We start from the raw sequence: 27,293 nt of genomic DNA, 5'->3' as shown, positions 1-27,293 counted from the left end.
GACTGGAGAGACATGGCTAGTGTAGCAGCCATACAAGTATAAGCTATAATACTGTGATGTCCTTGTGTCTAACTTTAGAGCTCTCTGTAAAGTATTTGATGTCCAAGCTCCACTTTCACAGGCTTAGCAGTAATTAGAGTTCAGTTTCTTTATGCAGTGCCATTTCACAACACCGGTCCCCTCAAGGTGCTTTATATTGTAAGCTACAGACCCTATATTATTATAAAGAAACCCCATCACACAACCGTCTTTGAGCTAGCATTTGGCGACAGTGGGAAGGAAAAACTCCCTTTTAACAGGAAGAAACCAGAACCAGCTGCACAGAAGCCCCGCCTGCTGCTCAGTTGCTTTGTTTACTTCAGGTAACCAATCAGAAGAAAGCTGGCTTAAAAGTGAAGCAAAGGAAGCTAAAAGGCTTATTTACAGTTACTGGCCTTACTGTAGGTATAAGTGTGTTTAGTGTATCTGTGTTTTTTCATACGGTGTCGAGGAGTGATGCTCAGCCTCAGTGTGTTCCCAGCTCTTCTCAGGATCTGGGCCAGGTCTCGGTGCTGTAGACCTGCGACCGGCCGACCCTCCACCGCCTCCAGCTGGTCTCCGGGCTGGATCTGCCCGCTGCGAGCCGCCGGGCTGCCACGACGCACCGTCACGAACCGGTGAGACATCAGCGATGGGGCTGGAGAAAGGAGAGAAAGAGGTCACATGGTCAGACATCACCTGGACAAATCATGCTATTTTTGGTACAGACTGCTGAGTTGAAATGACAAATAAGAACACTGAAACCTGCCAAATATTTTTCCAAAAAGTACAATTAACGATTAGGACAGGATTTACTCAGAACTGTGAGACTTTAGCCGACGCTGTGTATTCTCTCCTTGCTGCTGTGTAATAATACATGTGCTTCACTTTTAATAATTGAGGCCTGTTCACTCTGCTTGGCTGAACTACCAGCTGGTGCAGCTAAATAAAGGAGCAGAAAGACCCACAGTCAAACCACATTAACACCAACTGCAGGGTGTTGGTATGACCTGTGGTGGTCACATGACTGTTGTCTATCAGCACAGAGTAGAAACAAAGAAACAAAGACTCGCACACAGCAGTGATCTGGTTTTCACTCCTGTATGACACCCAAAGGCGTCCTGTGAGGGCAGGATCGATGCCTAAACACTGTCACAGAAACGTGTTGGTGAGGTTGGACAGAGCAACGTTTGAGTATAATGTACACTTGCCTGTAATTGTAATTTTGTCCTCAAAACTAAGACTAATGGTGCACCTGATTAAAGTAGCCCTGCCCACCTGCCAAGACATATAAAGACTGGGACTCTGGCAACTTTAGTTCCCATTTCTAGCATGAAGAGAAAGTGATGCAGGCAGTAGCAGTGTTAGTGGGGAGGAGGGAAACCATAGCACAGTACAACGTGCACTATTTCTAAACAGAAAACTGAATCAAACTGAAAACCTTTGACACAAATTTCCTAAAGAAAGTACTCTTTGAGTTGCTTTAACCTTTGTAAAGTTGCTGCACATGTGCAATCCGCTCTGCAACCCACCTCCACCCCAGGCACTCCTGCTATGGCCTTTTCTGAATGAATCCATGTCGTGTTGTTACTGACGCCTGTTCTGTGTGCTGTGCTTCTGCGCTCCTTGCCTCTGGGGTTTTCACATATGTACATGGAAGGGCAGGATAGCGTGCTCTCCCTGCGTCATGCATTTCCATGTCAGCGCAGGAAGCCATAGTCGAGCCATGCTACCAAATAGGGAAGGGAATTGATAAGAATATAGTGATTCTGATTCCATTATCAATATCATTTATCGACTTGATTCCTTATCGATTCTCATTGGGTTGAGCCACCACCAAGCAGCAATAAAGAAATAATATTCATGCAAATTAATTGCATGCTGTAGTCAAATGTTTGTGCGTGTTATTTCACCTCTTTGTTATGATCAGTGTTGGAGTTGTTACTCAAAAAAAATCATTATTACGCATATTACACAGAACACTTTTCTTAAAAATGATGCAGTTATTTACTCCCGGGAAAAAGTTCTCATTACACTCGTTACTTTCATGTTACTCTGTAATATGGCTGAAGCACAATGTCTCATTATCACCATTTAAAAATATAAACCTGAGGCTACAACCCCACACCAACACAAGTCCCTAATGAGGACACACACGTCTCTAAGATCTTTCTCTTTGTAGAATATAAAGCTGTCTCGGCAGATGCTTGCATCGAAGTTGTGTTAGCAGCATAATGCGGTTGTTTCTGTCCTGGATGCAGTTTTACACTTTACCATTTATCTCGTCCTTTTGTGCAATAAAAATAAATGTCCACATCCACACTCCAGACTGTGTCACTATTTTCCTCCTCTGGCACGCAAACTGACATCAGCTAATTGTAGTGCGAGTGCAGGAACCAATAAGCAGGATCGATAGGACCTGGACTACTGGGTACCGGTTTCCTACAATAGCCAGTGCTCCCATCCCTACTATCAAATATAAATATATATTTAAATTTGTCACAATGGAGGCACTCTGAGGTGCGCCTATCTGAGCACGTTCATTAATCACTGGTGGACTTTGCACCAATACTAAATCTTGTTTAGAACCAGTTAATCTCAGCTCGATCCTGCTCTGAACTTGTTTCCTTTTTAATCACTAAACTGAGGGAAAAACATTTGTAGGAGTTTGTTTTTGTAACAGCCAAGTTCACACACACACGTCTTGTTTCTGTCACTTCAGGGGACAATGTAGTGTTTAAAGTTATTTCTGGAGATTCACACTGGTCAGAAGTTAAGCTAACCTTAAACCAAAGATGTAGCATTAAATTATTTACCTGTTCAAGTCCCCATAGTGTGGTATCACATACAGAATTATGCCTTTGTATTATTTCTATCGTAACACGCATACTAAGTGCACATAAACTAAAGCTGAAGCTCGAAACCAAATCTAAAACCTTAAAAATCCTTTTAAATGTCTGTTTTAAAGTGAGGACAGTCCTCACAAAGACACACACACACACACACACACACACACACACACACACACACACATTGATCCAAGCCAGTGTTGAAATCTCTGGGAGGGAGGACCATGGGGGGAAATTCTGAGAAAGATTTTCTAGCTCAGAGACACTAATCATTGAATCGCTGAGAACAAAGAAAATGGAAGACAAACGAAAAAGAAAAAAACGTTTCCGGTTGAACAGACTGCGTGGTCACATGACCAGCAAATACACAAACCGATGACCCTGAAACCACCACCGAGTCCCAACTCCTGACTGTGTGCAGTTTCAGGTTGTAAAGTCTAGGAGATCAAACAGGAAGTGACTGAAGGCCAAAGAGCTCACCTGATTACAGTAACCTGCTCACATGACCCAGTTTAACAAAGACAGTAGCTGTTAGGGGTATGTAGAACAAAAACACTGCATATTGACTGACTTATGATGCACAAAACAGCCATAAAAATAGCAAAAAAATGGGCGCAACCACTTGTAAAATGAGCAAGTGACACAAAATGACTAAAAGGAGATTAAAAAATGATAACGGCAACAATAAGAAATGAGCACAAAGATATGCAATATGGGCAAAGATGACCAAAAAGCAACAAAAAGCAGTCATAGAGAAATAAAATACAGTTGTAAAAAGGTACAAAAATGAACAAAAGGGTTCCTATGTAGAGCATAAATTTATAAAGTTGAAAAATTATGAGCTGAAATGAACTTTTATACACATAATATTTCTAAATCACCTGTTGGCTGGTTCAGTGCACACTATGAATGGACAGGATATAATCTGGTATAAAAATATATATTGAAAATATTAAAAATGCAGCTGGCTTTTATCACTGACTCTGGAGGATTAACGTACTACTTCAAATGAAGCTGAAAGTTAATTACAGAGGCTGCCCCGACGTGAGAAAACCTGCATGAGAATTTTTCGTGCTGCCGTCGACCTGCAGCTCAGACACAGCCTGAACAAATAAACTGGCCTGCACTCGGCAGGACTGCGATGTAAACAGGATTCACAGAGAATGGACTGAAGCAGGACAAAAATCCCACCTGCTCCTTTAAAGTCACTTTAAGAAGCTTTAAAATATCAAAGAGGCAAAAGAGTGTGTATTTAATGCTGTTTAAACACACGGTGTAGGAGGGTGAATGCGAGCTGATAAGAAAGTGCTGAGATCACTGTGTTCAGTCAGTGGAGGAGGCACCGCGAGGCTACAGAGAGAGAAATATGCTTCAGTGAAGCAGAGGAGGAGAAGTGTGATAATATCCAGGCTGACAGCTGCAGGCAGAGAGCGATGAGAAAAACCCAAAACTGATAAACAGTCACTACAAATCTTTGTGTCTTTTGTATTTCTGTGCACACATCTGTCTCCCTGCCTTTGCCTTCATGCATATCCAGTTGCTTCTTACTGGACGATAGCAGCCTGGTCTCACAGGTACTATGAGACCATAGTTTCTATACACAGTCTCACATTTTCAGAGGACAAAGCAGTTTCATGGTCAGGCCCGCTTCTTTGTTACTTGATTACAAATGAAGCAGACATCAGAAATTTACTCAAAGTGCTGAATTTGTATTATAGAGCTTTTCACTGTAAAGAAGAGAGAGAGCAAGTAAAAAATCAACAGTCTGGTAAAATCAATGAATGGACTGGCCTGAAGTGCATGATCACAGAATTCTTTCCATTGTTCAGAAAAACTATTTTACAACATCTAACCATGTCAAGAACACTCTCGGGGCGTGTCATTGTCACTGGTGGAACTGGGTCACTGGTGTTCATTAATCACGTGACTGCTGATAGCAGTCATGAATTATGAAGTGTATATGGTTATACGCTCTGCTCAGATTAGGACAGATCCTTCAATGACCCAATAACAGCAGCTGCAGACAGTAAAAGCAGCCCAAGAGTTTCTCAAGGTGAAGAAATGGAATTAACAGCCAGTCAGCTGATCTCAACCCAACAGGGCAGCTTTTCAGTTATTAAATAGAAAACAGAAGGCAGAGAGACCCACAAGCAGCAACTGAAGGTGACGGCAGTAAAAACCTGTAAAAATGCAGCATTTGGTCTTGTTTTCATTCAAGTATTAAAAACATTCAAAATCATTTTAACTTGTTTACTTTTAAGTCTCTAAAAATTTGGGGATGTGCATAAAAATATCCAAATATTCCCAAAAAGTTCATGCAAAGGTTTTTCTAAAACCCTTGAAATAAAGCTGAAACTCACACGTCTGCACTCACATCTTAATTGTCTGATGTAAAACCAACCGTGGTGGTTTACAGATACAAAAACTGTGTCCTCTACAAATCATAGCCCCCCCCCCCATCCCAGAGGATAAAGTCCTGTGTGTCTCCTAATGACAGTGCCCCGTGTTCCCTCTTGGTCCACTGAACAATGTATTTTTTAGGCTCTGGTAAAGTTTTGCCGTAAAAACAAAGTAGAGACTAAGTAAAGACCAACCTCCTTTTCAGCTTGACACATCACATCAACAGTTTCACACAAGTCTCTTGTTTTTGATGTAGGGTGGGGGTAAAGTGTGGGACCGAAACTACAAGTTAAAGAACTTAAATTATTGACTATAAAAAAACTTTAAAAATTGTGCCAAAAATCCATAAATCAAACTTCTATTCAGCCGTTTTTTCTGCTCAAACATACAACTATTTCATATGTCCTGACATGTACTTCTGGACATTTCCTTCTCCTTCCGTGTGAGGCCTCTCTGGGTCTGACTCCATGAATCATGTATGAGAACATTTGCTAGATCACTTTCTCCAACCACAGTTCTGACTCCAGATGTGCTGCACAAAGAAAACCAATAAAATATTAACCTGTTGAGGAAAAATTCAGCTTGATATCTCAAAGTAACTAAACATTCATGATTTTCACCACAACACCACAACCAGCACCACGATCCAGACTCTTTGGTCAGGCGGCTCATCGTGTTTTTGTTTATTTACTGTCCTTGTGGTAAACTCTGATGCAGTTTTCTGTGTATGGCTCAGAAAAGATGCTGTTTGGTTGTTTGGGGTTTGAATATAATACCAAAAATGATTTACTGACGTTGTTATGCTGCCAAAAGACCCTCCTGTGCCTGCACACAGAATAAATCCTCATCATAAGACCTCTTCCACATTCCTCAAACATCACACATACCTCCTGTCTGCCCACATGAACCCAGGTGCTTTTCTGCTGGTGCAGAGTCGCAAACAAGTCCGCTCTGCCTTCTCTCTAAAAGGCTAGAGGCCATGTTAACATATCAACATCAACACATAACAGCTAGCTTCATGACACTCATCACATTTTCCTGTCATTTGATGTTTTGTTATCACCAGCTGGCATTTTATAAATGAAAAAAAAAAAAGAAAAAAACTCAGTAGTTTTCTGCACACTGCTGCTTTAAATTAATTTTTACTCAAGCCCAGGTTATTTGTGTGTGGGACTTATAAAGTCTTATTTGGTATTCATAATCCTGCAAGTAAGTGGCTCCTGATTCTAGACCTGCGACACTGGAACTTTTCCCCCCGGATAAGAGACGCTGCTCTGACTGTTGAAACATGAATAATTGTATTTCAGATTAGGCTCTGGCTCTAAACCAGCCTTAGGAGTGAAAAACAACCCCAGGAGACACAGTTACATGTTGGGGAAGCACACAAAGAGCTCTTGGAAAAAACAAAAACCTAAATTCATTTTGTATCTGCTGAGTTTTCTATATTCAATATGTTCCACAATTTCATATCCATCTATATCTACAGTTCACATGTCTGTAGCTCATGAGGTAGAACAGGTAATCCACTAATTGGAAGGTTGGTGGTTCGAGCCCGGGGTGACCGAGGGACTCTGATGTGTTCATTGTGTAAATGTTCGATAGTGCTTCTATAAATGGGTGAATGATGCACGTTGTATAAAGCACTTAGACTGCTTCAGTAGAAAAGCGTTATTTAAGAATCAGTCCTCACAATATTGCAGTTTGAAGTCTCAAAACATAAAATATAGTACGGAAAATTTCCCAAGGCGTTCCCGAGCCAGCTGAGAGATGTAATTTCTTCAGGATGTCCTCCATCTACCCCGGGGTCTCCTCCCAGTAGGACGTGCCAAATATCCTCACCTACGAGGCACCCAGAAGGTGCTGGAGTCACTTTATGTGCGCCACAACCAATTATTGTTTTTTTTGTCAGCATTATCATTGCCCTGCTCACTGATTTAGTCCCACCTCCGACTGGCTTCAGAAGGCTCACCTGCACATATATAAAGCCAGCCTACAGGTCCAGCCCTAAAGAGCAACATGGGGCCCCCCATCTGCAGGAGGGGCTGTCGGAGCATCCTCAAAGTCAGGTAGTTACCACATGAACAGCAGGAGCACCTATTATTACACTTTATTCCAATCATATTGAATCCAATAACTAAAGTCATGCTTCTCCCACTAGTCGCCATGGGTCATGAGCCTGAACCATGAAGTGGCAAATTATAATCTGTACTTTTACACACATCAGTTCACACAGTTTCAGTAAACTCAGCCTCACACAGAGTCCTGAGGTTCAAATATGTTTGTCATCACTTTTATGATGGATTATAGCAGTGTCATAGCAGAATGTTTGCAGTGATTTTATTGATGCTTCCCATTTATATACAGACTATAGCCTCTAATTTAATATAAATACTCAAATATGACCACATGTAACCAAGTAATACCAGCACGCGTCACTGCAGCACGACATAACTGAATTCTATGTGTTTAGAAAGTCAGAGTTATGCTAATAAACAGATTTTGTCAGCAGCGCAATAAGCAGATGATGTCTGAGTATTAATATTTGGAGTTTTATGCTGTGGGACTTTTACGGGTGAATGGTTAAATACATGAGGATGTTTCTCGTTGCGAGGACGTTGAGTCTGTAGCTCACCTTGGGAGAGCTTCAGAAGACTGCTAGAGCACAGGTGAGAGTTCAGGTTCAGGGTAAGAAGCACGTTAATGCATCATGTACAGGAAGTCCTCACAAGTGCTGAAAGACAAATGTGTGTGTCTGTCCAATTTCATAGTCCAATAAGCCTGAAGTCACCTGCGCTCCAGTTTGTCAAACACACACAGCCCAGCTCATAATTCTGCTGAATTATGGATTAAAGCTGCTATTAATAGAAAGTTTAACATCTCCTATTCCGAATGCTAAAGCACGAACAGACGCATTCACACTCGACACACGACCGCCTCGGGAGCACAGGCTGACGTTTTTTCAGAAATTCTTTGAGTCACGGCATTCCTCTGGGAATCATGGGAGCTTTGCTGTTCATAGTGTGGAATGGGACAGGAAAGAAGTCAGCATGTATAACAACGGGTCAGTTTTTAAATAAGGACACGTAATGCTCATCACTATGTATCATTTTTGGTCCTTTTGGCTATTTGGTGGTTGTTTCCAGCCAAAGATGGATCTGGCCACAGTGATGTCACCCATTGGTTAACCCTGTAAAACCCAACCCATCAAGAAATAGCCAGAAAATTTAGATTTTTTTGGAACTGGGATGATTATTAACCCTTATAACAAAATTCACTTTTTTTTTTTTTTGCTATATCATGTTTATGATTTGACATTTGATACATTGGCAGTTTTTGGCAACTTTTTTTTTTAGCAAAAATGTTCATTTTAGACAAAAAAAAAAAGAAAAAAAAAAAGAGTTTGGTCGATAACATTTTGAAATTATGGCAAGTATTGATCATGTTGATGCGATAGAGGTCTCAGAAACTCATCTATCAAATATGATACAAAGGGTTAATGAGGCCCTCTTGCTGCTGACTGATTCTGCTATTACCATCTTTGGATGCTGAAGCCAAACAAGGGGTCACATGTGACTGAAAAACCCAGGGATGCTGCACGCTCATGGTGAAAATATATTTATTTGTCCCTTTGACTTTAAATGGAATTATAATTTACAACTCAATGTTGTTTCTTTTCAGTGAGGCTTGAAATTAGCAACTGAGACCAGAAATTCATTAGAAAAGTGTTTACATTTTCTCAAACCTCCGTACAACATGACTTCTTTTTGATGTCAGAATGATCCAGGATATTATAAATAATCTTTTATTTAACTATCATTCATAATTAAAAACACAGAGATGGAAAATGAGAGGAATAGTTGAACTATAAGGATTAATACGGGCTACATATATATTCTCGTGTTAATTTTGGGACTCCTTTAACAGTGAACCACAGCTGGAAATAGACAGCACATCTGGACACAAACAGGCCGGCAGATGAAGCTAAGCTCTGAGTGAATTTCAAAGGGTTATGTCATGAAGATTTAATATTACATAACTTACACACAGGCGCACACATTGTTTTAATATTGTCAGAAAACAGCAAAGGTAACAAAAATTAAAGAACTATTTAATTAAAAATTGAAATTTGCTACCAAGCTCATCCTTCAGCCCTGTGCATGTTTGCATTACTGATGATGTGGGAACATACAGTAAAAACCACATCATACAGTCTGAGCCACAGTGAGGACCAGACACCTCACAAAGGTCTAAACTCAAACTGGTCCACACGCGCGCGCACACACACACACACACACACACACACACACACACACACACACACACACACACACACACACACACACACACACACACACACACACACACACACACACACAAAATAACGGCACATAGTTTCAATGAGGTGAAACTATTTCAGACATTCCTGAGAGCTGATACAGATTGAGGAGGAGAACAAGGAGACAGGAATAAAAGGGAGAAGGATTTAGATTAAAGAGGGAGCAAGGGAGGAAACAGATTCATAGTAGCTGGAGAGAAACATGTTACCAGCTCTGACTACATTCAAGTGTTTCTTCCAGATGCTGCAGTAAGTGAAAGCCTGTTATTTTGTCCTGTACACTGTGGACTCTGATGCCACTGACACCCAGAAACAGAAACAGTTATTGCTGCCACTGCAACTGTATTTTCACAAAACTTCACTTTCCCTTTTGTGTGGTGGACAAACATGAATCAGTGGACTCCTCAGTATCTAATCTGATATTACTTTTTAGTATCAACTGGAAGCTTTGAAGAATCTCACATTAGATGAGAATCATCAAACATAAAGAAGCAGCATGTGGCTCTTTAGATGAGAAAGAAAACATTTAAGTTGCAGATTCATTTATTTTCTTAATAAGCTAGTGTTGGTTAGGGTTCAAATGTACTGCTTTATGTAGGTTTTTCCATTATTATGCAAACCCAGGACAAAACTCATTTAAGATAACAGTGTTGAAAGGCAACAACTTCTAGTTTCTGAAATGATTCTTCTTATGCAACCTCACCCCAACAATAAATGGTTCACAGGCGATCTGGTTAGAGCCTGTAGTCAGATGACAAAAAACCCTCTTAAAAAAAACTTTACTAGGGAACAAAGCACAAGAGGAGCAGGCTGTGAAAACTTGTTCCACAGCAGTGCACGTACAAATTCAGGAGTACCTTTGACCCACACACAGCAGGACTCTAAATCAATACGGCTCAGGCACAGACACGATGATGGACGGACCTCCCAGAAACCAAGTCAGCCTTGAATTTAGAAGAAAGCTTAAAAATCCAAACTAAACTTACATTTGGAGTCCTTGACAGTTTTCAGAGCTGACTGCAGTCGCTCCAACATGATGGATAATTCAGACCTGAACCGAGCCGAGACCTCAACAATGCTCTGTCCTTGTTTCTCTGTCCTCACTGTTTGTCCTTCTGTCTCTCTGTGCTGTCTGCGTGAAGCAGGTTGCGGCTCTAAAAGCAGGAGCTGGACTGAGTGAGCTGAGCTGCAGTGAGTGATAGAGGGACAGTCAGAGGGGGCGGGGCTTATGCAGAGCAGATAGCGGTGGGAGGGAAATTACTCATGTGGAGGGGAAGGAATGCTAACAGTGGAGATGATTGTTATATTTCCAAAGGAGGAGGTGCAGTGGAGTGCTGTGTATCATTGTCGCTCAGTTCTCTGTTCCTTCCAGCTGAATGCCGACCAGAGAAGCTCAGGTGCAGCTGAAATCAACCAGAGAGTCGCCACAAACCCAGCTGTGGAAAATCCCTCAGTGCTTTTGCACAGCTACTGTACTGTGTCCAGCTTCTGCTGCTTTTTGTGTCAGCTCCACCACAGTTTCAGGAGGAGGGAATCTTGGACTGCATTTATGTATTACTGTGCTGCTTTTATCTGAAAGCTTTAACTCCTCCCTGTACACCCGCGGCTTGTTTACATGTGAAACGAGTTGCTTATTAACCCAAACTAAACTGTGATATGCAAATCTAGTGCCCAGGGTTATAGTTACTTATAAGCTAAGTGCTCTTGTTTTGTAATTATTACAAGTAACCTTTATTTTATTGCAGCTGAGTGCCTTAAAATCACAGCAGACACGTATAAACATCAGTAAGGTAACTCTGGCCTGAGGCTGACGAAGCCATTTTTCTCAGCTTCTATTGTAGCCAGAATGTACAGAAGGAACATAATGGATATCCGGTTCAAAACTTCCTGTTTCTCCTCTGGTCCTTTTTAACCAATACAGATAAATTTTATCTGCATGCACCAAAGCTTGTTCAAACAGAAACCAAAAATGTACCAGTATAAAAAGTCTTGCCCTTCCCTCCAAAATCAGATGTTTGTTTATTTGAATATGAACTTGAACTCTGGATCGCTGGTGAACAGTAGGCTTGAAAAACAATTTTCAAGTTTCCATCATTTATTTATTTATTTTTTTCATCCTATATCTTCAGAGAGATTGAAGGATTTCAATAGGTTTTATTTTTAACCCATTTCAAGTGTCAGTGGGTAACATTTCCAACTCTGTGATCCAGCCCACTGAATTCCTTTACTTTTAAATTACCCACTTCCCCTCGGGCTAAGTAGAGAGGTTGTGTTTCTTACTTATGCATCACATATATTACCAAATGAAAGTCCCTTTCAAGTCCAATAGCTCTCTCCACTAATTGACTGCCTGCTTTTTCTAACAGTTTGATTTGTCGCCATTTAGTGATCAATGGAAATAACTTGTTTGCTTTCTCTTCTTGTTTTGGATGAACAGTCAAATTTTCTTTTTGCTGGAAGAATAATATCGCCACAATTTAACCACTAGACCATCTAAACAACATTTGCTTAATGATAATTTGAAGCAGTTGTTTTTCTATTGTCCGTTTCAGGTATATTCTTCTTGAATCCTGTTTCTGTTGTACTTCTTTGTGCGTCACACACAGGAATGTCAAACTAGGACGGATAAAGTGAGGAAAATAATCTACGATACTAAACACAGACCAGGGGCCCAAAGGGGAGGTTAACAAGCAACACAAGCAGACTGAGGGTTTAAATAGAGGCATGATGTCATTAGGGAGAGAGAACACAGCTGGGGGAAACAAGGCACAGGTGAACAAAATCAAACTAATGAGACAAATGGGAAATAAAGCTAAATACATGGCACAAGAGACAGCACCAAAATACAGTACAAAGTAATGACACAGAAAAAGACCTAACACAAAGACTAAGCCTGGATACGAGGAAACAGGGAGCACAGGGGAGGTAAAAACAAACTGAAAACTCCAGGACCTAAATATAACCTCAAAAGATGACCTAAAATACAAAACTCAATCATATAACAGGCGGTGACGCCGACAGAAGCTGGACATACGGAGGACTCTTTGCCACTCACCTCCACTCACTTCCTGAGAGGCGATAACAAATCCAAAGCCTTCTCCTTGTCGCCTCCTCAGCTCCACATCCACTGACTTTACTCCTCCTCCTCTTCCATCCTTAGGAACGGCTCCTAGTCCGCCCTCTCTGAGTGCAGGAGGTCCGCCGGCACTCTCCTCCACGCCCAACAAGTCACGTGGCTCTAAGGTCAGCGTCACAGGAACTGAGTCCAGGAAGCTAGTGCTCTGGATGAGGGCCGAGGCTGGAGGTCCGTTAGGCGTCTGGGCAGGAGGGGCACCTAAGGATTCAGTTCAGCTTTATTTGTATTCAGTCACAACATCTGTCATCTCAAGATGCTTATAGCTAAGAATTAGGCGACACTGTGGGTGCAACGGGACCCACATCATCTAAAAATGATCATTCTAAAGAAACCTGGCATTTTGGATTTGCTTGGAAAGCACAAGATTTGTTAAATGATTCCCTTAATAAATGATTTTCCTTTGCCTCTTTCTGGCTTTCTCGCTTTACAACAAAAAGTATTTTACTTAAATATTTACACAGTCCATCATAGTTAAGTAGAAATATGTAGAAGTGTAGAAATGTGCTGAAATATCTGCCTTTTGTTTTCCAATTTTCTGTTAAATAATAAATGCATTTATTATTTTCCTCTGCAGGAGCTGTTTCTGAGGCAGAACTGGGAAATCATGTCACTTATACACCAACAAAAACAGCTACTGGCACAGTCGCCACTCACTTAGCAGCACACCTCACTACTACTCTTGGATGCTTTTACCTTGGTGGTTCCCTGCTGCTGGTAGTTGCCCCTCCTGGGGACTCTCAAGGGCCAAGCCAGCCTGGCTGAGTGGGGGAATACCCCCCACCAAGGCACCCGTGGACGGGGAAGGCATGTCGGCTGAAGTGTTGGGGTGGGAGGAGGAAGGGCCGGTCATTCCGTGCGGGATGATGAGGCGTTTGTAGATGTTGGGGGTGACGACTGGGGAGGATACGGGAGCTGACGGAGGAAAGAGTAAGCCCTTAAGTTCTCATTATGTCATATAGATATGATCTAAAGTTAAGCAGTTAATCAAACCAGTTAACCAGTTAAAGTTAACCAAACAGTGAGTGACAATAGAAATTAAGTCTAAGCCTCCCGATGTGAAGGCATTCAAAATGAAAACACATTACTGGCCATTTCTGCATGCTTATTTACATTCTAGGAATTGCTGGATAACCTATGCTGTTCAATAACATTGATTAGTTTGCACCAAATATAACCAGTGTCAAAATGCATAAACATTTATGACACAATCATTGGCTGATGAGACGAAGACATCCTGCAGCCTGAGCCCGACATACTTAGATTTGCATTGGTGTTATTAACAGTCACAGTCATCAGTGAATCAGGGTTGGGGTAACGGGCGTATCTACCTCCTCTGTAGACCAGAAGTACAACCTCTCCCTGCTTGGTGTGTTCCTGCAGCACTCTCTGCACCTGAGGAAGGAAACAAACTCGTGTTTATTACTTCTGATGGAACTTCTTTAGTGTCAGATCTGTTCCTCACTCATCACGTCACATTAGACATCGGTTAGTTTTCATTAACCAATGGCTATGTCTGTCAGTAGTAACAAGGAGGGCTTAGGCAGGTAAACTACTGTGATTTGGATTTCTTTTTTAGGTTAAACAGGACCATCTCTCTTTCCTTGACACACAGAAATAAAACACCTCTAGGATATACGGAGAAATATCCACAAAACTCCCATGAGCACCCATGAGAGCTTCCCTCTTCCCAAAGACCAACTGTTCACTGCTGAGCTAACGTCAGTCAGAATATCAAGGTCGAGCGAGGTGATAAAGCCATGAAAATCTTTTACCTGGGAGAAGCTGAAGCTTTGGACGTCTGCTCCATTGATCTTCACTATAATGTCTCCTGACTGCAGCGACAGGCACTGCCTCCGATCCCAAACCCGTCTGACTACTGCCTGTTGACCCCCATTTCCTCCTGCTGTCACACTGAACCCCAGTCCCCCGCTCTCACTGCGGCTGAGAGCCACCGGCACGAGCTCCCCGCCGTGGGCTGTCCCCGGGGACCCGGCTCCAAGGGGGAGCACCAATCCCGGGTTTCCTCTGGATGCTGTGGAGGGTGCTTGGTGATTGGCTGGGCACCCGTTAAAGCCACAGGGTGGGATGTCTCTGGGTGGGGTCAGAGCGAGGGAGGTCTGAGGCATCAGTGGGCGATGCACAGGCGGACCAGGAGGTGTAGAAGAGGAGGGGGTGTTGTTTGTGCTGCTGGAGCTGGTGGAGTTTTGGAGGAGGCCCGTCTCGGGCTGAGAGAGCGCAAGTTTGGTAAGAGTGTGTGAGGATGAAGAAGTGATGGGGAGCGTGGAGGAGGATATGGGGAGCGTGGATGTGGACAGGTCACTCTCTGAGGACTTGGAGCTCTGATGTTGGAGAAGGGAAGTGGAAGAGAGGGCGGGGAGAGTGTTGCTGTTGTAGCGAATCAGAGAAGACCTGTGAGGAAGAGCAGAGTGGAACAGGCTGAGCACCATTACTTCTGAGATCACTGCTAAAGCTGCGCAGGATTTTTCCCAAAGGACAGAAGAACCTTTGAGGTTCGTTTTCACAAAAAGAATCCGGGAAGCACCACGATGTGTGAGGTACTGCTGATGCCCTCACTGACCTTCGAGTTCCTGCATTGGATAGGCCGCCATCAGAGTCACTGTGATTGGTAAGCGTCCTCTCCGCTGGGTGTGGTGGACCCAGTGGGGTATCAGAAGACGTGGGGGTGGGTGGGCCCGTGAGTCCATTTGTCATTGGCTGAGTGGCATAAGAGGGCGGGGTTTGTGCCAGGCCTGGATTATAGCGAGAAGAAGATGAATCTGTTAATTTGTGTTTTATTTTTAACAGCTGTCAGAGAAAAGCAAAGTTCTTAGGTTCAACTCTGATGTGATGTGTTCTTTTACATGAGCTATAAATAAGTTCAGAGAGCGAGACAATGGGACCCTCCACGCAGACACGGCGACGGGTCCCACAGCAGGATAAGCCATTGTGTTTTGTTTATCTTATTTTGATAACTTTCTCACTTTGTAGAGACTTTTCATTGTAAACTCTCGCGCTTTTGTTCTGCCTTTGGAGGCCTTTGATCGGCTTTCCAACAAGAAATGTTAAATACCCCCGCTGGGACCCCTGAGCCGGCAGCTCATTACATCATCCTCCCTGGCTACAAATAGCAGAAATTAGTAAAATTACAAAATAATCGTTGTGTTTTTACAATCCTTTATTATTTGTTAATGTGCCACATTATTATGCAGTGAATTAAAATAAATTATTAATGTTTCTAAATTAAATTTGTATCACACAGCTGTGATGAGAGTAGAGGACTGTAAATGTAAACCATGTGGTTTCCACGGTTGCTCTGACCTGGCGTGCTGCCGTTGGCGTCCAGAGTGCGGCTGTAGGTGAGGTGCGTCAGGCCTCGGCTCAGGTTGCCGGACTCGCTGGGGGTCTGCGGCTGCTGAAAGGTCGGATATGAGGTTAGACACTTTTCCCCTGGTAGTGTATGTCCCACGAGTGGAGCCCACCTCACAGATGAACCACTGATTTAAGGGTCTAAATATTTGCACGGCTCACTTTTAAATGGCTGTGCAAGTCTTCTCATCCCCAATTATTAAAGATTGGCTGTCTGCATTTGCAAAACAAGAACAAGACACGATAACTCATTGTTTTTATCTCGGCTCTGCTTAATTTTGTCTCTGCTTGTTTGTATAAAGAGGAAATGTTAGTGTGTGCTAAAAGGCAGCTATTTCTTGTATTTTATGCCTGTTTTTACTGGCTGTGAAGTCATTGATCTCTTACACAGGCCTTAAAGTTTCCCACAGCAGGCAGAAGAGGAGTCATGGGGAATCTTTTAACTTGAAAGCACTGAAATGTTTCACCCTCTCTATGGGAAAAAAGTTTAAAAAAATCACACTAAAATAACTGATATTTAAACAGTTTTATGCCCTTAAGTAATTAAAGTAAATTTAGGGCTGTACCGTCTCCAGGCTCTGTTTGGGACAGCCGTCGGGGTTATAAAGCATCGGGTATCCTCTCCTCAGCACCACATCCACGCTTTGACCCATCGGTACCGACTTCAGCATCTCCACCACTTCTTTGTGAGAGCGACCCAGCACACAGGTGTCGTTGATGTAGACCAGGATGTCCGCTTCGAGGAAGCAAAATCTACTGGTTAGAGTCTTAATGTCTAACAGGACATGCAGGAGTGCATATGTGCAGCTGCTGCAGCTGAAATCTGTGATTACCAAAGAAATTAGTTTACAGTTAGAATCCAAAGACATGAAGCACACATTTTTACACTCAGTTTGACTTCCTGAAGCATCTCTGTCTGTCCACAACAAGCATAATCCATCATTTGAGTGAGAATATTGATGTTTTACGTTCTCTCGCCTTTCAGTGAGCAGTAAGGTGAACAGGCACAGGTACAAAATCCAGGTGTGAACCGAGAGGACTACAAGTGTAAATGAGATTTAATGTTTTGTGTCTTCTCATTCTGGGTGACAAAGTTTCATCTATTTAAAATGAAAACCACAACACGTGAACAGGTCTTAAGCTTGTTTTTTCCGTAGCTCTGTTTCATTCCTGATTCCACGCTGATCTCAGAGCATGTGAACCAACCCACAGGGAGGAGGCGTGGGTACGTGGGTCAGATTAAACTGTGTGTGAGAGCGCACGTGTGTGGATTAGTTGTAGATCATGAGATTAGTACTCAGCTCTTTATTTTTCTTAATCAACAGCACCGTAATCCTCCACAGAGAGAGAATCTCAACCTCTCTCCTCTGACCACCTGACCCACGACAACAACTCCCACTTTATGATGCTTTTTATGTGATTATGAGAGTCCAGATTGTGATTTGGGTTTTGAAACGTCCTGCTTTTACATTTGAACACATTTTACCTGGATTTCAGAAACCTGGATCCAAAACCATGTAACAGATTCAGGTTTGTGACATAACTGAAGGTAAACTTTACTGTGATCAGTACCTGTGTTGAGAGCAGGCGGTCCTCCAGGTGTGACGCTGTACACCTGCAGAAACTCTCGGGGTCGACTTCCTCCAACTATGTTGAAGCCGAAACCTCGAGGACCTTTAGAGAGCCGAGTGTGGATGGAGTAGCCCTTCAGCTGACTGGGCTGGTCGGTGAACTCTGGGACTGAGAGGCGAGAGAAGACATGGGGGACAAAGAAAGGAGGCAGGCAAAGGAGGAAAAACGATGAAGAGAAGGGAAAGAGGAAATGTTAGTCCTATCCTCGAAGGATGCTTGTATAACTCCAGAGGTTCATGTGCAGGAAGGGAGGACGTGGACTCTTTCTTTCCGTGTAAAACTCACAGAGGACAGGCATGCATCTATATTGTTCTTTTTTCTTTCTGATTGGTGTGACAATAAAAACAAAAAAAGTGGAGTTTGTGTGTCAGTGCTGCCCTCTGCTGGCTGCTGCTGCCAGAATGAAAGCATCCAAGGCAGTTTGTGTGGAAACAGGAAGTTTCAACACAAATACCACCTCAAATAAAAAGCATTTAACTAGAATTTAAAAATAACATATAACCATTTGAGGGTATGACTGTAATATTTTTAAATGTCCTTCAGAGAAGCAATTATGTGACATAATCATGAACAAAACAAGATGAATTGCATGTGAATGAATGATCTAAAACCGCCTTACGTTCTGTAGAAGACGTCGTCTCTTTGTTCTGAGTTCGAGGATCCAGCCAGCTGGTCGTCTTTGAATTATGGCTGATGGACAGAGGAACACACACATCCTAATTACCACCACCACCACCACCACCACCATCATCAACACACTGGACAATATAATCTGACAGATTGAGGATAAGTTAAAATGTAGTGCTTTTTCTGCCTGCTACTGGAAATTATTATTTTTGCAAAGACAGGAAACATTCAGCAACTCAGCTCAGTTTCCTGTTTGTGGGTCTCATGTCTCAGTTTGCAAGAAAATAAAACAAAAAACTGACTCACACAACAAAAACAAGCAGGACTGGTTCACAGAATAAGACATTTAAAGGATCAAATATTTTGTATGTACCAGACTTCATTGGAAAAAAGATAAATTTAAAGTTTAAACAGCATTACAGCATCCATGGCTTTCCTCAACATATTTTTCTGATGGCCATAATCAAACGGATTAAATCAGCTGACACCAGAAGAAGAACTGATAAGTATTTCTCACTCGATGTAATACGGCTCCCCTGAATCACTGTAGGCCAGCTCCCAGTTTTCCGGCAGCGGACCTCCCACTCCCGCTCTTCCCCTCCCTACTCCTCTTCCCCCTCCTCCATTCTCCATTCCTACCGCGGACTCCCATGACTGGCTGAGAGGCAGGGTTGTGGGCGGGGCTCCAGCTGATCCTGCTGGTAGAGAATCTCGTCAACGCGCAAACACACCTGTGCAGGTAAGACTGGGATGTGTTACATGTGAGCTTCTCTACCCGTCAGCCCGCTGTCCTCCTCACTGTTGTCCCCTTCCTCCACAGCTTTCTCCAGGTTACTCAGAGACTTGCTCCTTGTCCTGAAGTTCCTCAGCAGGTTTCGATGTTCCTGGTATGTGATTGGTGGACTCTCTGGGCCAATGTGGACGGGGCGGGGCGTCCCATAATAATTCCCTGTGATTGGATGAAACAGAACAAACTGCTGTTTGAAACAGCTCAGGTTTGATGAACTTTTATAGTCAGAGATTTACACATTTCATATCTTCCTCCAGTTCTTACTACTCCATCCTTTCCAAAGGCTCAAACAGTCAGATTTTGTTAGGAAGTTTCCCCAAGTGAGTGAAGTGACCTGAAAGTAATTATGTTGTAAGAGTGCTGGTCACCAAATATATGCCCCCCACCTACGCCACTACTAACTAAGGCGGCCATGCTAAATGATGTTTAGGCTGCAAGATGTTCACCACAGCGTTCTCTTTCATTTAGGCGAGTGCTAATCGAGCTGTGCGCTGCTGAGCGGTGAGCACAGATCCCACTGAAAGGATGTTAGGCCCGCGTGGAGTCTGGAGACAGTTTGGTCAGAAACAAGCACATATAGTGGCTTGCAAAAGTATTCGGCCCCCTTGAACTTTTCCACATTTTGTCTCATTACAGCCACAAACATGAATCAATTTTATTGGAATTCCACGTGAAAGACCAACACAAAGTGGTGCACACGTGAGAAGTGGAACGAAAATCATACATGATTCCAAACATTTTTTACAAATAAATAATTGAAAAGTGGGGTGTGCGTAATTATTCAGCCCTGAGTCAATACTTTGTAGAACCACCTTTTGCTGCAGTTCCAGCTGCCAGTCTTTTAGGGTCTGTCTCTACCAGCTTTGCACATCTAGAGACTAAAATCTTTGCCCATTCTTCTTTGCAAAACAGCTCCAGCTCAGTCAGATTAGATGGACAGCGTTTGTGAACAGCAGTTTTCAGAGCTTGCCACAGATTCTCGATTGGATTTAGATCTGGACTTTGACTGGGCCATTCTAACACATGGATATGTTTTGTTTTAAACCATCCCATTGTTGCCCTGGCTTTATGTTTAGGGTCGTTGATGCTGGAAGCTGAACCTCCGCCCCAGTCTCAAGTCTTTTGCAGACTCCAAGAGGTTTTCTTCCAAGATTGCCCTGTATTTGGCTCCATCCATCTTCCCATCAACTCTGACCAGCTTCCCTGTCCCTGCTGAAGAGAAGCACGACGGCAAACTGCAAACGGGACTTCTTATGGTTTTCTGTTAACAATGGCTTTCTTCTTGCCACTCTTCCATAAAGGCCAACTTTGTGCAGTGCACGACTAATAGTTGTCCTATGGACAGATTCCCCCACCTGAGCTGTAGATCTCTGCAGCTCGTCCAGAGTCACCATGGGCCTCTTGGCTGCATTTCTGATCAGCGCTCTCCTTGTTCGGCCTGTGAGTTTAGGTGGACGGCCTTGTCTTGATATGTTTACAGTTGTGCCATACTCCTTCCATTTCTGAATGATGGCTTGAACAGTGCTCCGTGGGATGTTCAGGGCTTGGGAAATCTTTTTGAAGCCTAATAATAATAATAATGGATTGGATTTATATAGCGCTTTTCAAGGCACCCAAAGCGCTTTACAATACCACTATTCATTCACTCTCACATTCATACACTGGTGGAGGCAGCTACAGTTGTAGCCACAGCTGCCCTGGGGCAGACTGACAGAAGCGAGGCTGCCATATCGCACCATCGGCCCCTCTGGCCAACACCAGTAGTAGTAAGCCTGCTTTAAATTTCTCAATAACTTTATCCCTGACCTGTCTGGTGTGTTCTTTGGACTTCATGGTGTTGTTGCTCCCAATATTCTCTTAGACAACCTCTGAGGCCGTCACAGAGCAGCTGTATTTGTACTGACATTAGATTACACACAGGTGCACTCTGTTTAGTCATTAGCACTCATCAGGCAACGTCTATGTGCAACTGACTGCACTCAGACCAAAGGGGGCTGAATAATTACGCACACCCCACTTTTCAGTTATTTATTTGTAAAAAATGTTTGGAATCATGTCTGATTTTCGTTCCACTTCTCACGTGTACACCACTTTGTGTTGGTCTTTCACGTGGAATTCCAATAAAATTGATTCATGTTTGTGGCTGTAATGTGGCAAAATGTGGGAAAGTTCAAGGGGGCCGAATACTTTTGCAAGCCACTGTATGTAGCTTGCTGGAGATCGTGTTGTAGGGTCCTGGCGGTGCTCCTAATAGCCCGTGTCCTGGTATCTCTTCCACACTCTTTGGCCTGTGTTTCCTTGTGACGGCACGTATCTCATCCTAGATGAGGTGAAATATCCGTGTAACTATGATTGGTCTGCAAGTATTGTCTCGTGACACTGACAGTGACGAGGACATAAACAGAAAGCAAAATTAGAGAAAAATCAGCCCGGAGGGATGAGGAGAAATCAATGACCTGCGAAACCGTTTCCTCTTTGGAGGTCGTCATGTTGTTGCTCTCCAGAGCGCCTGTTCTCACTTTGATTTGCACCAAAGCAGCTGAAAAGCATTCAGAGTGGTTTGTGCTTCCGGCTGATGTCCCTGAGGGTTATCTGACTTTGTGGTGGACTGTGATGATCAAGTGATCCCTTAATTTCTTTGAGCTGTCTTTCTCAGATCATCCGCTTGCCTTCCTGTGGTCCCAATTTGTGTTAATTTGAGATTTTATACCTACTGTTGTATCAGCTTTTTAAAATTAAGCTTTACACCAACCAGCGCAATTTCAGTTTCTTATACGAGGATTAAACAAAACAATTAATCAAATTGTATGAATACTGAATCATCTAATAATGTGAAGGCACAGCAGTCTTTTGTTTTGAAATGTTTTCAACAGGAACTGAAAATAGATCAACTGTCAAATTAAAATGTTCGGGAGCATTAGTGAGAGACGCAGAGACGCATCGTTCGGTGTGAAACAGACTCTATGTGTGAATTCTGTTTCTATTTTAGTTTCATTAATCCCATCAGATTAATACGGTGGAGTGCTGTGTGGGGGGAGGACAGAGGGGGAGGCAAGTTTCATTTCTGAGGTTTGGAGGATTAGAGACACAAAATCCTCTTTTCCTCATGCCTCCTCCAAAAAAACCAAAAAACAAACCCGAACACAGTTTAAATTAGTCATTCCACACTGTAAAAAACATCACACCGTGATGAATAAATCACACTTTTCATTCACTGGAGTTTCATATAATCTGAGTACATTTTCATTACACTGCAGTATTCCTGAGGGTGTGTTTGTTTTCCTTACCTTTGAATTTGCCGCTCTCCAGCAGAGCTCCGGACTCCTCCAGAGAGAAAAATTCCTCGATGGAGACAAAGTTGTAGTCCACACCTGAAATCTCTCCATCTCGAGGCTGCCTGGTCGTACCTTCAGGGAGGGCAGAGTCATGTGATCACTGGGTGTACGCTGGACAGGTTTTGTGTTGTTGGAGAAAGTGAATCAGAAGATGAGGGTACAAACAAGGGTATGTTCTTCCTAAAGATGGCACGATACCACTTTTTTAAGTCTGATACCGATATCATAAATTTTGCCGATACCGATATGAATCCGATATCGTGTTTTTTAATCAATAAAACTGTTTTTTAATATCTTGCTGCTTTTTGTATAAGTTCATACTCAAGTTTAAATAAACAACAACACTAAAGCTATTCTGTTATACCTGTATGTAAAAAATACAACAAAATATTTCATAGTTCAGCAATACTGATCAATCTAATAAACTTAAACCTGCTCCATCCTCCCTATTCTGGTATTTTAAAGAGTACTTAGCGTAAATATTAAGCAACCTAACTAATAGGGTTCCAACTCCCAGCAAAAAAAAATAGGGAACCAGCCCCCACCCTCCACCTCATGATGCTTAATCGACGTAATCAACTTTAATTTGATGCAGTGTGAAAAAAGATGCACAGAAATAAATTATTTTTCAAGAATAATGAAATAGATTCAACATCTTTCTTCTACAGAAGTGCAGACTGCACAGATGGTACCTTCCCAAAGGAAAAAGTACTATAGCTTACTAGGGTATATTAGACTTAACAGTTACTATATACAGTAATGGACTTCTATTCATTTTACATCAAATTAAAACTTTGGGTGTTAGATTCAGATAATTATTAAAAGCTCGACATTTTAAATGAGAATAAGAAAGAAAAGTATGTCTTTGTGCCCCCTTTTCCCTGTTCATGCCCTATCGGCCCCCCTGGCTAAACTTTGCTAGATCCGCCCCTGCACAGTTACCAGCCGTCAGCTGTAGAAAAAGATCCTCGAGTAGAAAGTAATATTAAATAAATTCTAACAACAGCTTATCAAGGTTAAACGTGCTGCTGTTGTTCAGCTGCTGGTTTCCTCTTTCTGGCACGAAGTGAGCCAAAAACAAACAAGAGAGACGGACTCGTGACAGAAAAGCCGATCAGCTGATCATTGATCAGTTTCATGATTGAAGTAGCAGCCGGAGAGGGAGGGAGAGAGAAGAGGCAGTCACTCCATATATCGGTTGTTAAACTTAACGCGCGAATGCTTTACAAACATTCAGAGATGAACTTACACACTTGCTTTACTTCTCTCTGGGATCACTTCCTCGGAGATGAAATGCTGGTTTGGTAGCGAGGCTCCAAATACACACAGCCGCTCTATCACGTGAGCACACTGCTCCGACGTGCTACGGTTATGAGCCGAGTTACGCCGTGTCGCAAGTTTTGTGAGGTGCTTTTCTGATATTTAATGGATCGGATTACATTTTTTATTTCTCTCCGATATCCGATCCAGTAATTTAGGTCAGTATCAGACCGATACTGATATGTAATATCGGATCGGTCCATCTCTAGTTCTTCCTATCTTGGTGGGGACCAAAATCTGAAATCTTACTGTGGGGACCACAGTCTCAGTCCCCACGGGGTTGAAGGCATTTTTCACACTCAAAATGTGGTTTTAGTGTCAGGGTTACAATTGGGTTATGGTTAGGTGTAGAGATAGTTGGATTCAGTTCTCTTTTACTAAAGCGTTTAATGCACAGTCCTGGGGGTCGCTGGATCATCCGGACTCTCCTTTAAAGTTCCTGTTCCTGCTCCACTTCTCTTTCCCTCAACGGTCATCTTTGGCGTTGTACTGGGGTCAGGGTTAGGCATTCATTTTTGATGGTTAGGGTAAGTGGCTAGAGAAACCATTATGTCAATGAGATTTCCCCACGAGGATAGCAACACCAGACTGTGTGTGTGTGTGTGTGCATGCAGGTGTGTGTGTGTGTGTGCGTGCAGGTGTGTCTTACAGGGCACGGCGCGCAGGTACAGGTTCTCCCTGATGAGCTGCTGCAGCTGACTGTCCATGGAGCCCGGCGTGAAACACTTACTGAGGTACAACCTGAGGTCTTTACACAGAGATGAACCTGGGACACACACACACACACACAGAAATACAGGATATGATGTCACAGTCATGCAGCACGTGCCATTATGCTGAACTTGAGAACAGTTTTGAATTACCTCTATTTCACTCCGTTGCTTATATCTTAAACTGCCGCATACTCCTCACTACACTGATTTGACAACTGCAGGAAGTAGTTTCTTTTCAGAATAAAATGTTACATGAAAGTACAGTTAGCTTATTATAACCGAAAAGAAGTGTCTCTTTGGCCGTGTCTCCTCGACTGAAGCTGACTAAATCTTTGTTGATAATCACAGTTTTGCTTTTTTGTCTTTAATAATAATGACAAAAATACTGGCGTGCGCCAATGATACCCGTCAGCCTCCCAGTAGATACCATACATATGGTATCAATTTCAAAATCCTGCATCGCCTTGTTCTCAAGTTATCACAGTCAAAAGAATTTAAGAAAGCTTGACCTCTGACCTTGAGGTCACCTTTTACAGCTGAGGGGTGAAAAATGATGTCAGATAAAACCAAATCATGAGATTCAAGATTCAAACAAGATAAAAACAACTGAAAGAGTTATTAAGCAGTGCAGATTACTCTTCTTTCAGTCAGCCAGTAATTAACTTATATTATTATATATATTTGTTTTAGCTTCATAAAAATCCCTTTGAGCATCTCAATGTGAACATTACACGTGTCAGGTTAATGAGACATTTTATGGAGCCCGTTTCAGCCAATAAAGACAAACAAATAAGAAGTGAAATAAGTGACCAATTTTCCTTCTTTTATGTTTTCCAGATGAACAAACTAAACATCAAACATCCCCATCAGGTCATTAACAAACTTTTCTCTCACCTGGTGAGACAGTCTTGATTCTGATTGGATGAGGACAGGAGTTCAGGACTCCTCTGACATCACCGAGGGTCATTCCCAACACAGGTGTCCCTCCAATCTCCAGGATGATGTCGCCCACCGTGGGTCCGCCCCCGGGGGCGGCCGTGACGAACGGGAACTCGCCATAGTCAGCCCCGCCCCCGATGGCCAGCCCCAGCTCCCCCGAGCCACCGGTGCCGCCGCCCAGCGGGACGAAGCTCTCCTGCACCTGCAGACGACACAGAGGATGAAGTTCTCACAGGAAATGGTTCACCTCCGTTGTCACTGCAGGCGTTGCACGTTTCAGTACCTTGGAGCGCCAGTGCAGCTTCTTCACCGTCGCTTTAGACATGGCGGCTGAGCTGCAGACACAAGAACACAGGAAGTCACTGAGCGAGCTCAACAGCAGACTTCATCGGCTCATGCTGACAGGTGATCTGAACTAAACGCTGGCAGAATGACTCTGATCATTCTGTGAGCAGTTCAGCTGTAGCTGCTCCGTGAAGCAGATCTCCACACGTCAAGAAAAACTGATAATTTAACTTCTGCCCTGACAGCAACTCAGATTTACATTCTTGGATTAAAATTCAGATCCAGTTCTTCAGTTTTCCAATTAACTGATCCATCAATGTGTCACTGTTTTCTGCCAGAGAGGACTCGGAAAGATTGAAGCGGACGACAGTAATTTGGATAAATAGCTTTCGTATCTTACTTGAACGATAATGCAGTCTTTTTTAAATTCTTCTTCTTGTTATTAGTTTTAAGCTACAAATGTGCTGCAGTTGACATCTCGTGACATCCACCCACTACTCAGAGCCTCAGGATTTTAAGGACCAGACCAGAAGTTGATTCTGGAAAACTCAAGTTTGCGTTTTCCTTCCAGCAGAAAAATCAGAAGTGTTGTTTCCTCATTATTGACATAGGATGCATTGGAAGCTTCCTTACCCCCTAACAAGCCTCCTACTTTGATTCTTTAACTTCTTGCTATCTAACTAGGATTCATCCTAAATCTTTAATAGGACAGGAACCTTCTTTCCCCACTTCTATTCATGACTTACCTTCTTCTTTCCTTACTACAGGAAGCTCATTTTCTCCTATTTATTTGACTAGGAAACTTCTTTACCCTTACTTTCCTAGCCTCCTCACTCAAAAGGCAAAACAAGGTGTCTAAGAAACTTCTTTCCTTCTTTGTTTCCTTTAGAAGAAGAAGATTCTGTGTCCTCATACCCTTACTAGAAGGAAAGACCTTGTCTTTTTTGCGTCCTTGCTCAGTAAAACTTCTAAACTGCCGACCACGAGACATTTTTGTTGTGCCGCATTTTAATTTTGACCCCGAGCAGCAGAAAAACATGTCATCGGCAGAGTTCAGCTTCCTGTTTGAGACCAGCTCCTCCACAGACTCATCGACTCGCTGCTCCAGTCTGAGGGAACAGCAGATGGTGGCAGACAGCAGGGAGCCACACACACAGTCACAGCGTTAAACACAATCATATACACACTCATGTATGCACAAACACAGACTCGTCACTGCCACCGTTGCATTTATACACAGTTATACCCACAGGGAAACACACACACACACACACACACACACACGGGCACATACACAGGCTACCAGACGTAGTACATTAAATATGGATGAGCATATGTGAATGTGGGAGTCAGTGAAGAAACAAACAACGTCGTCCCTGAGCAGCAATTCACAATCTGAGCCTCAAAATTTATCTGACTGACAAAAACACAAGCAAGGAAGCTTTCCTGGAAGTGAGGACATGAGGCAGCTTATTTTAGGGATTAAAGAGAGAAGGAGACGAGGGGACAGCAAGGCTTCCTGGCTTGGAAGCGTGGAAGGAGGTTTG

General features: G+C 42.8%; 1 protein-coding gene across 7 annotated transcripts in view; it reads right to left on the bottom strand.

Moving 5' to 3' along the window:
- Positions 1–27,293, bottom strand: part of magixa (MAGI family member, X-linked a) — a 61,690-nt gene that overhangs the window by 8,070 nt on the left and 26,327 nt on the right. For 4 of the 7 annotated variants that reach the window (XM_014407469.3, XM_023152258.3, XM_014407465.3 and 1 more), the window contains exons 2-17: positions 25,745–25,796; positions 25,417–25,663; positions 24,459–24,575; positions 22,442–22,561; positions 19,140–19,313; positions 18,882–19,062; positions 18,357–18,427; positions 17,678–17,845; positions 16,672–16,841; positions 16,058–16,151; positions 15,318–15,489; positions 14,512–15,148; positions 14,068–14,131; positions 13,433–13,651; positions 12,659–12,937; positions 482–676 (exon numbers count right to left, since the gene is read on the bottom strand). In XM_014407469.3, coding sequence (XP_014262955.1) covers positions 482–676; positions 12,659–12,937; positions 13,433–13,651; positions 14,068–14,131; positions 14,512–15,148; positions 15,318–15,489; positions 16,058–16,151; positions 16,672–16,841; positions 17,678–17,845; positions 18,357–18,427; positions 18,882–19,062; positions 19,140–19,313; positions 22,442–22,561; positions 24,459–24,575; positions 25,417–25,663; positions 25,745–25,786 — 2,950 coding nt within the window. In that variant the 5' untranslated portion in view covers positions 25,787–25,796. Of the gene's footprint in view, positions 1–481; positions 677–12,658; positions 12,938–13,432; positions 13,652–14,067; positions 14,132–14,511; positions 15,149–15,317; positions 15,490–16,057; positions 16,152–16,671; positions 16,842–17,677; positions 17,846–18,356; positions 18,428–18,881; positions 19,063–19,139; positions 19,314–20,960; positions 21,266–22,441; positions 22,562–24,458; positions 24,576–25,416; positions 25,664–25,744; positions 25,797–27,293 lie in introns of those variants that run through there. The other 3 variants (XM_014407468.3, XM_014407467.3, XM_076878557.1) reach the window with 3 other exon arrangements.

The sequence above is a fragment of the Maylandia zebra genome, linkage group LG20, assembly GCF_041146795.1.
Source record: "Maylandia zebra isolate NMK-2024a linkage group LG20, Mzebra_GT3a, whole genome shotgun sequence".
NCBI classification, from domain to species: Eukaryota; Metazoa; Chordata; class Actinopteri; order Cichliformes; family Cichlidae; genus Maylandia; species Maylandia zebra.
This window is presented reverse-complemented; position numbering and strand designations above follow the sequence as displayed.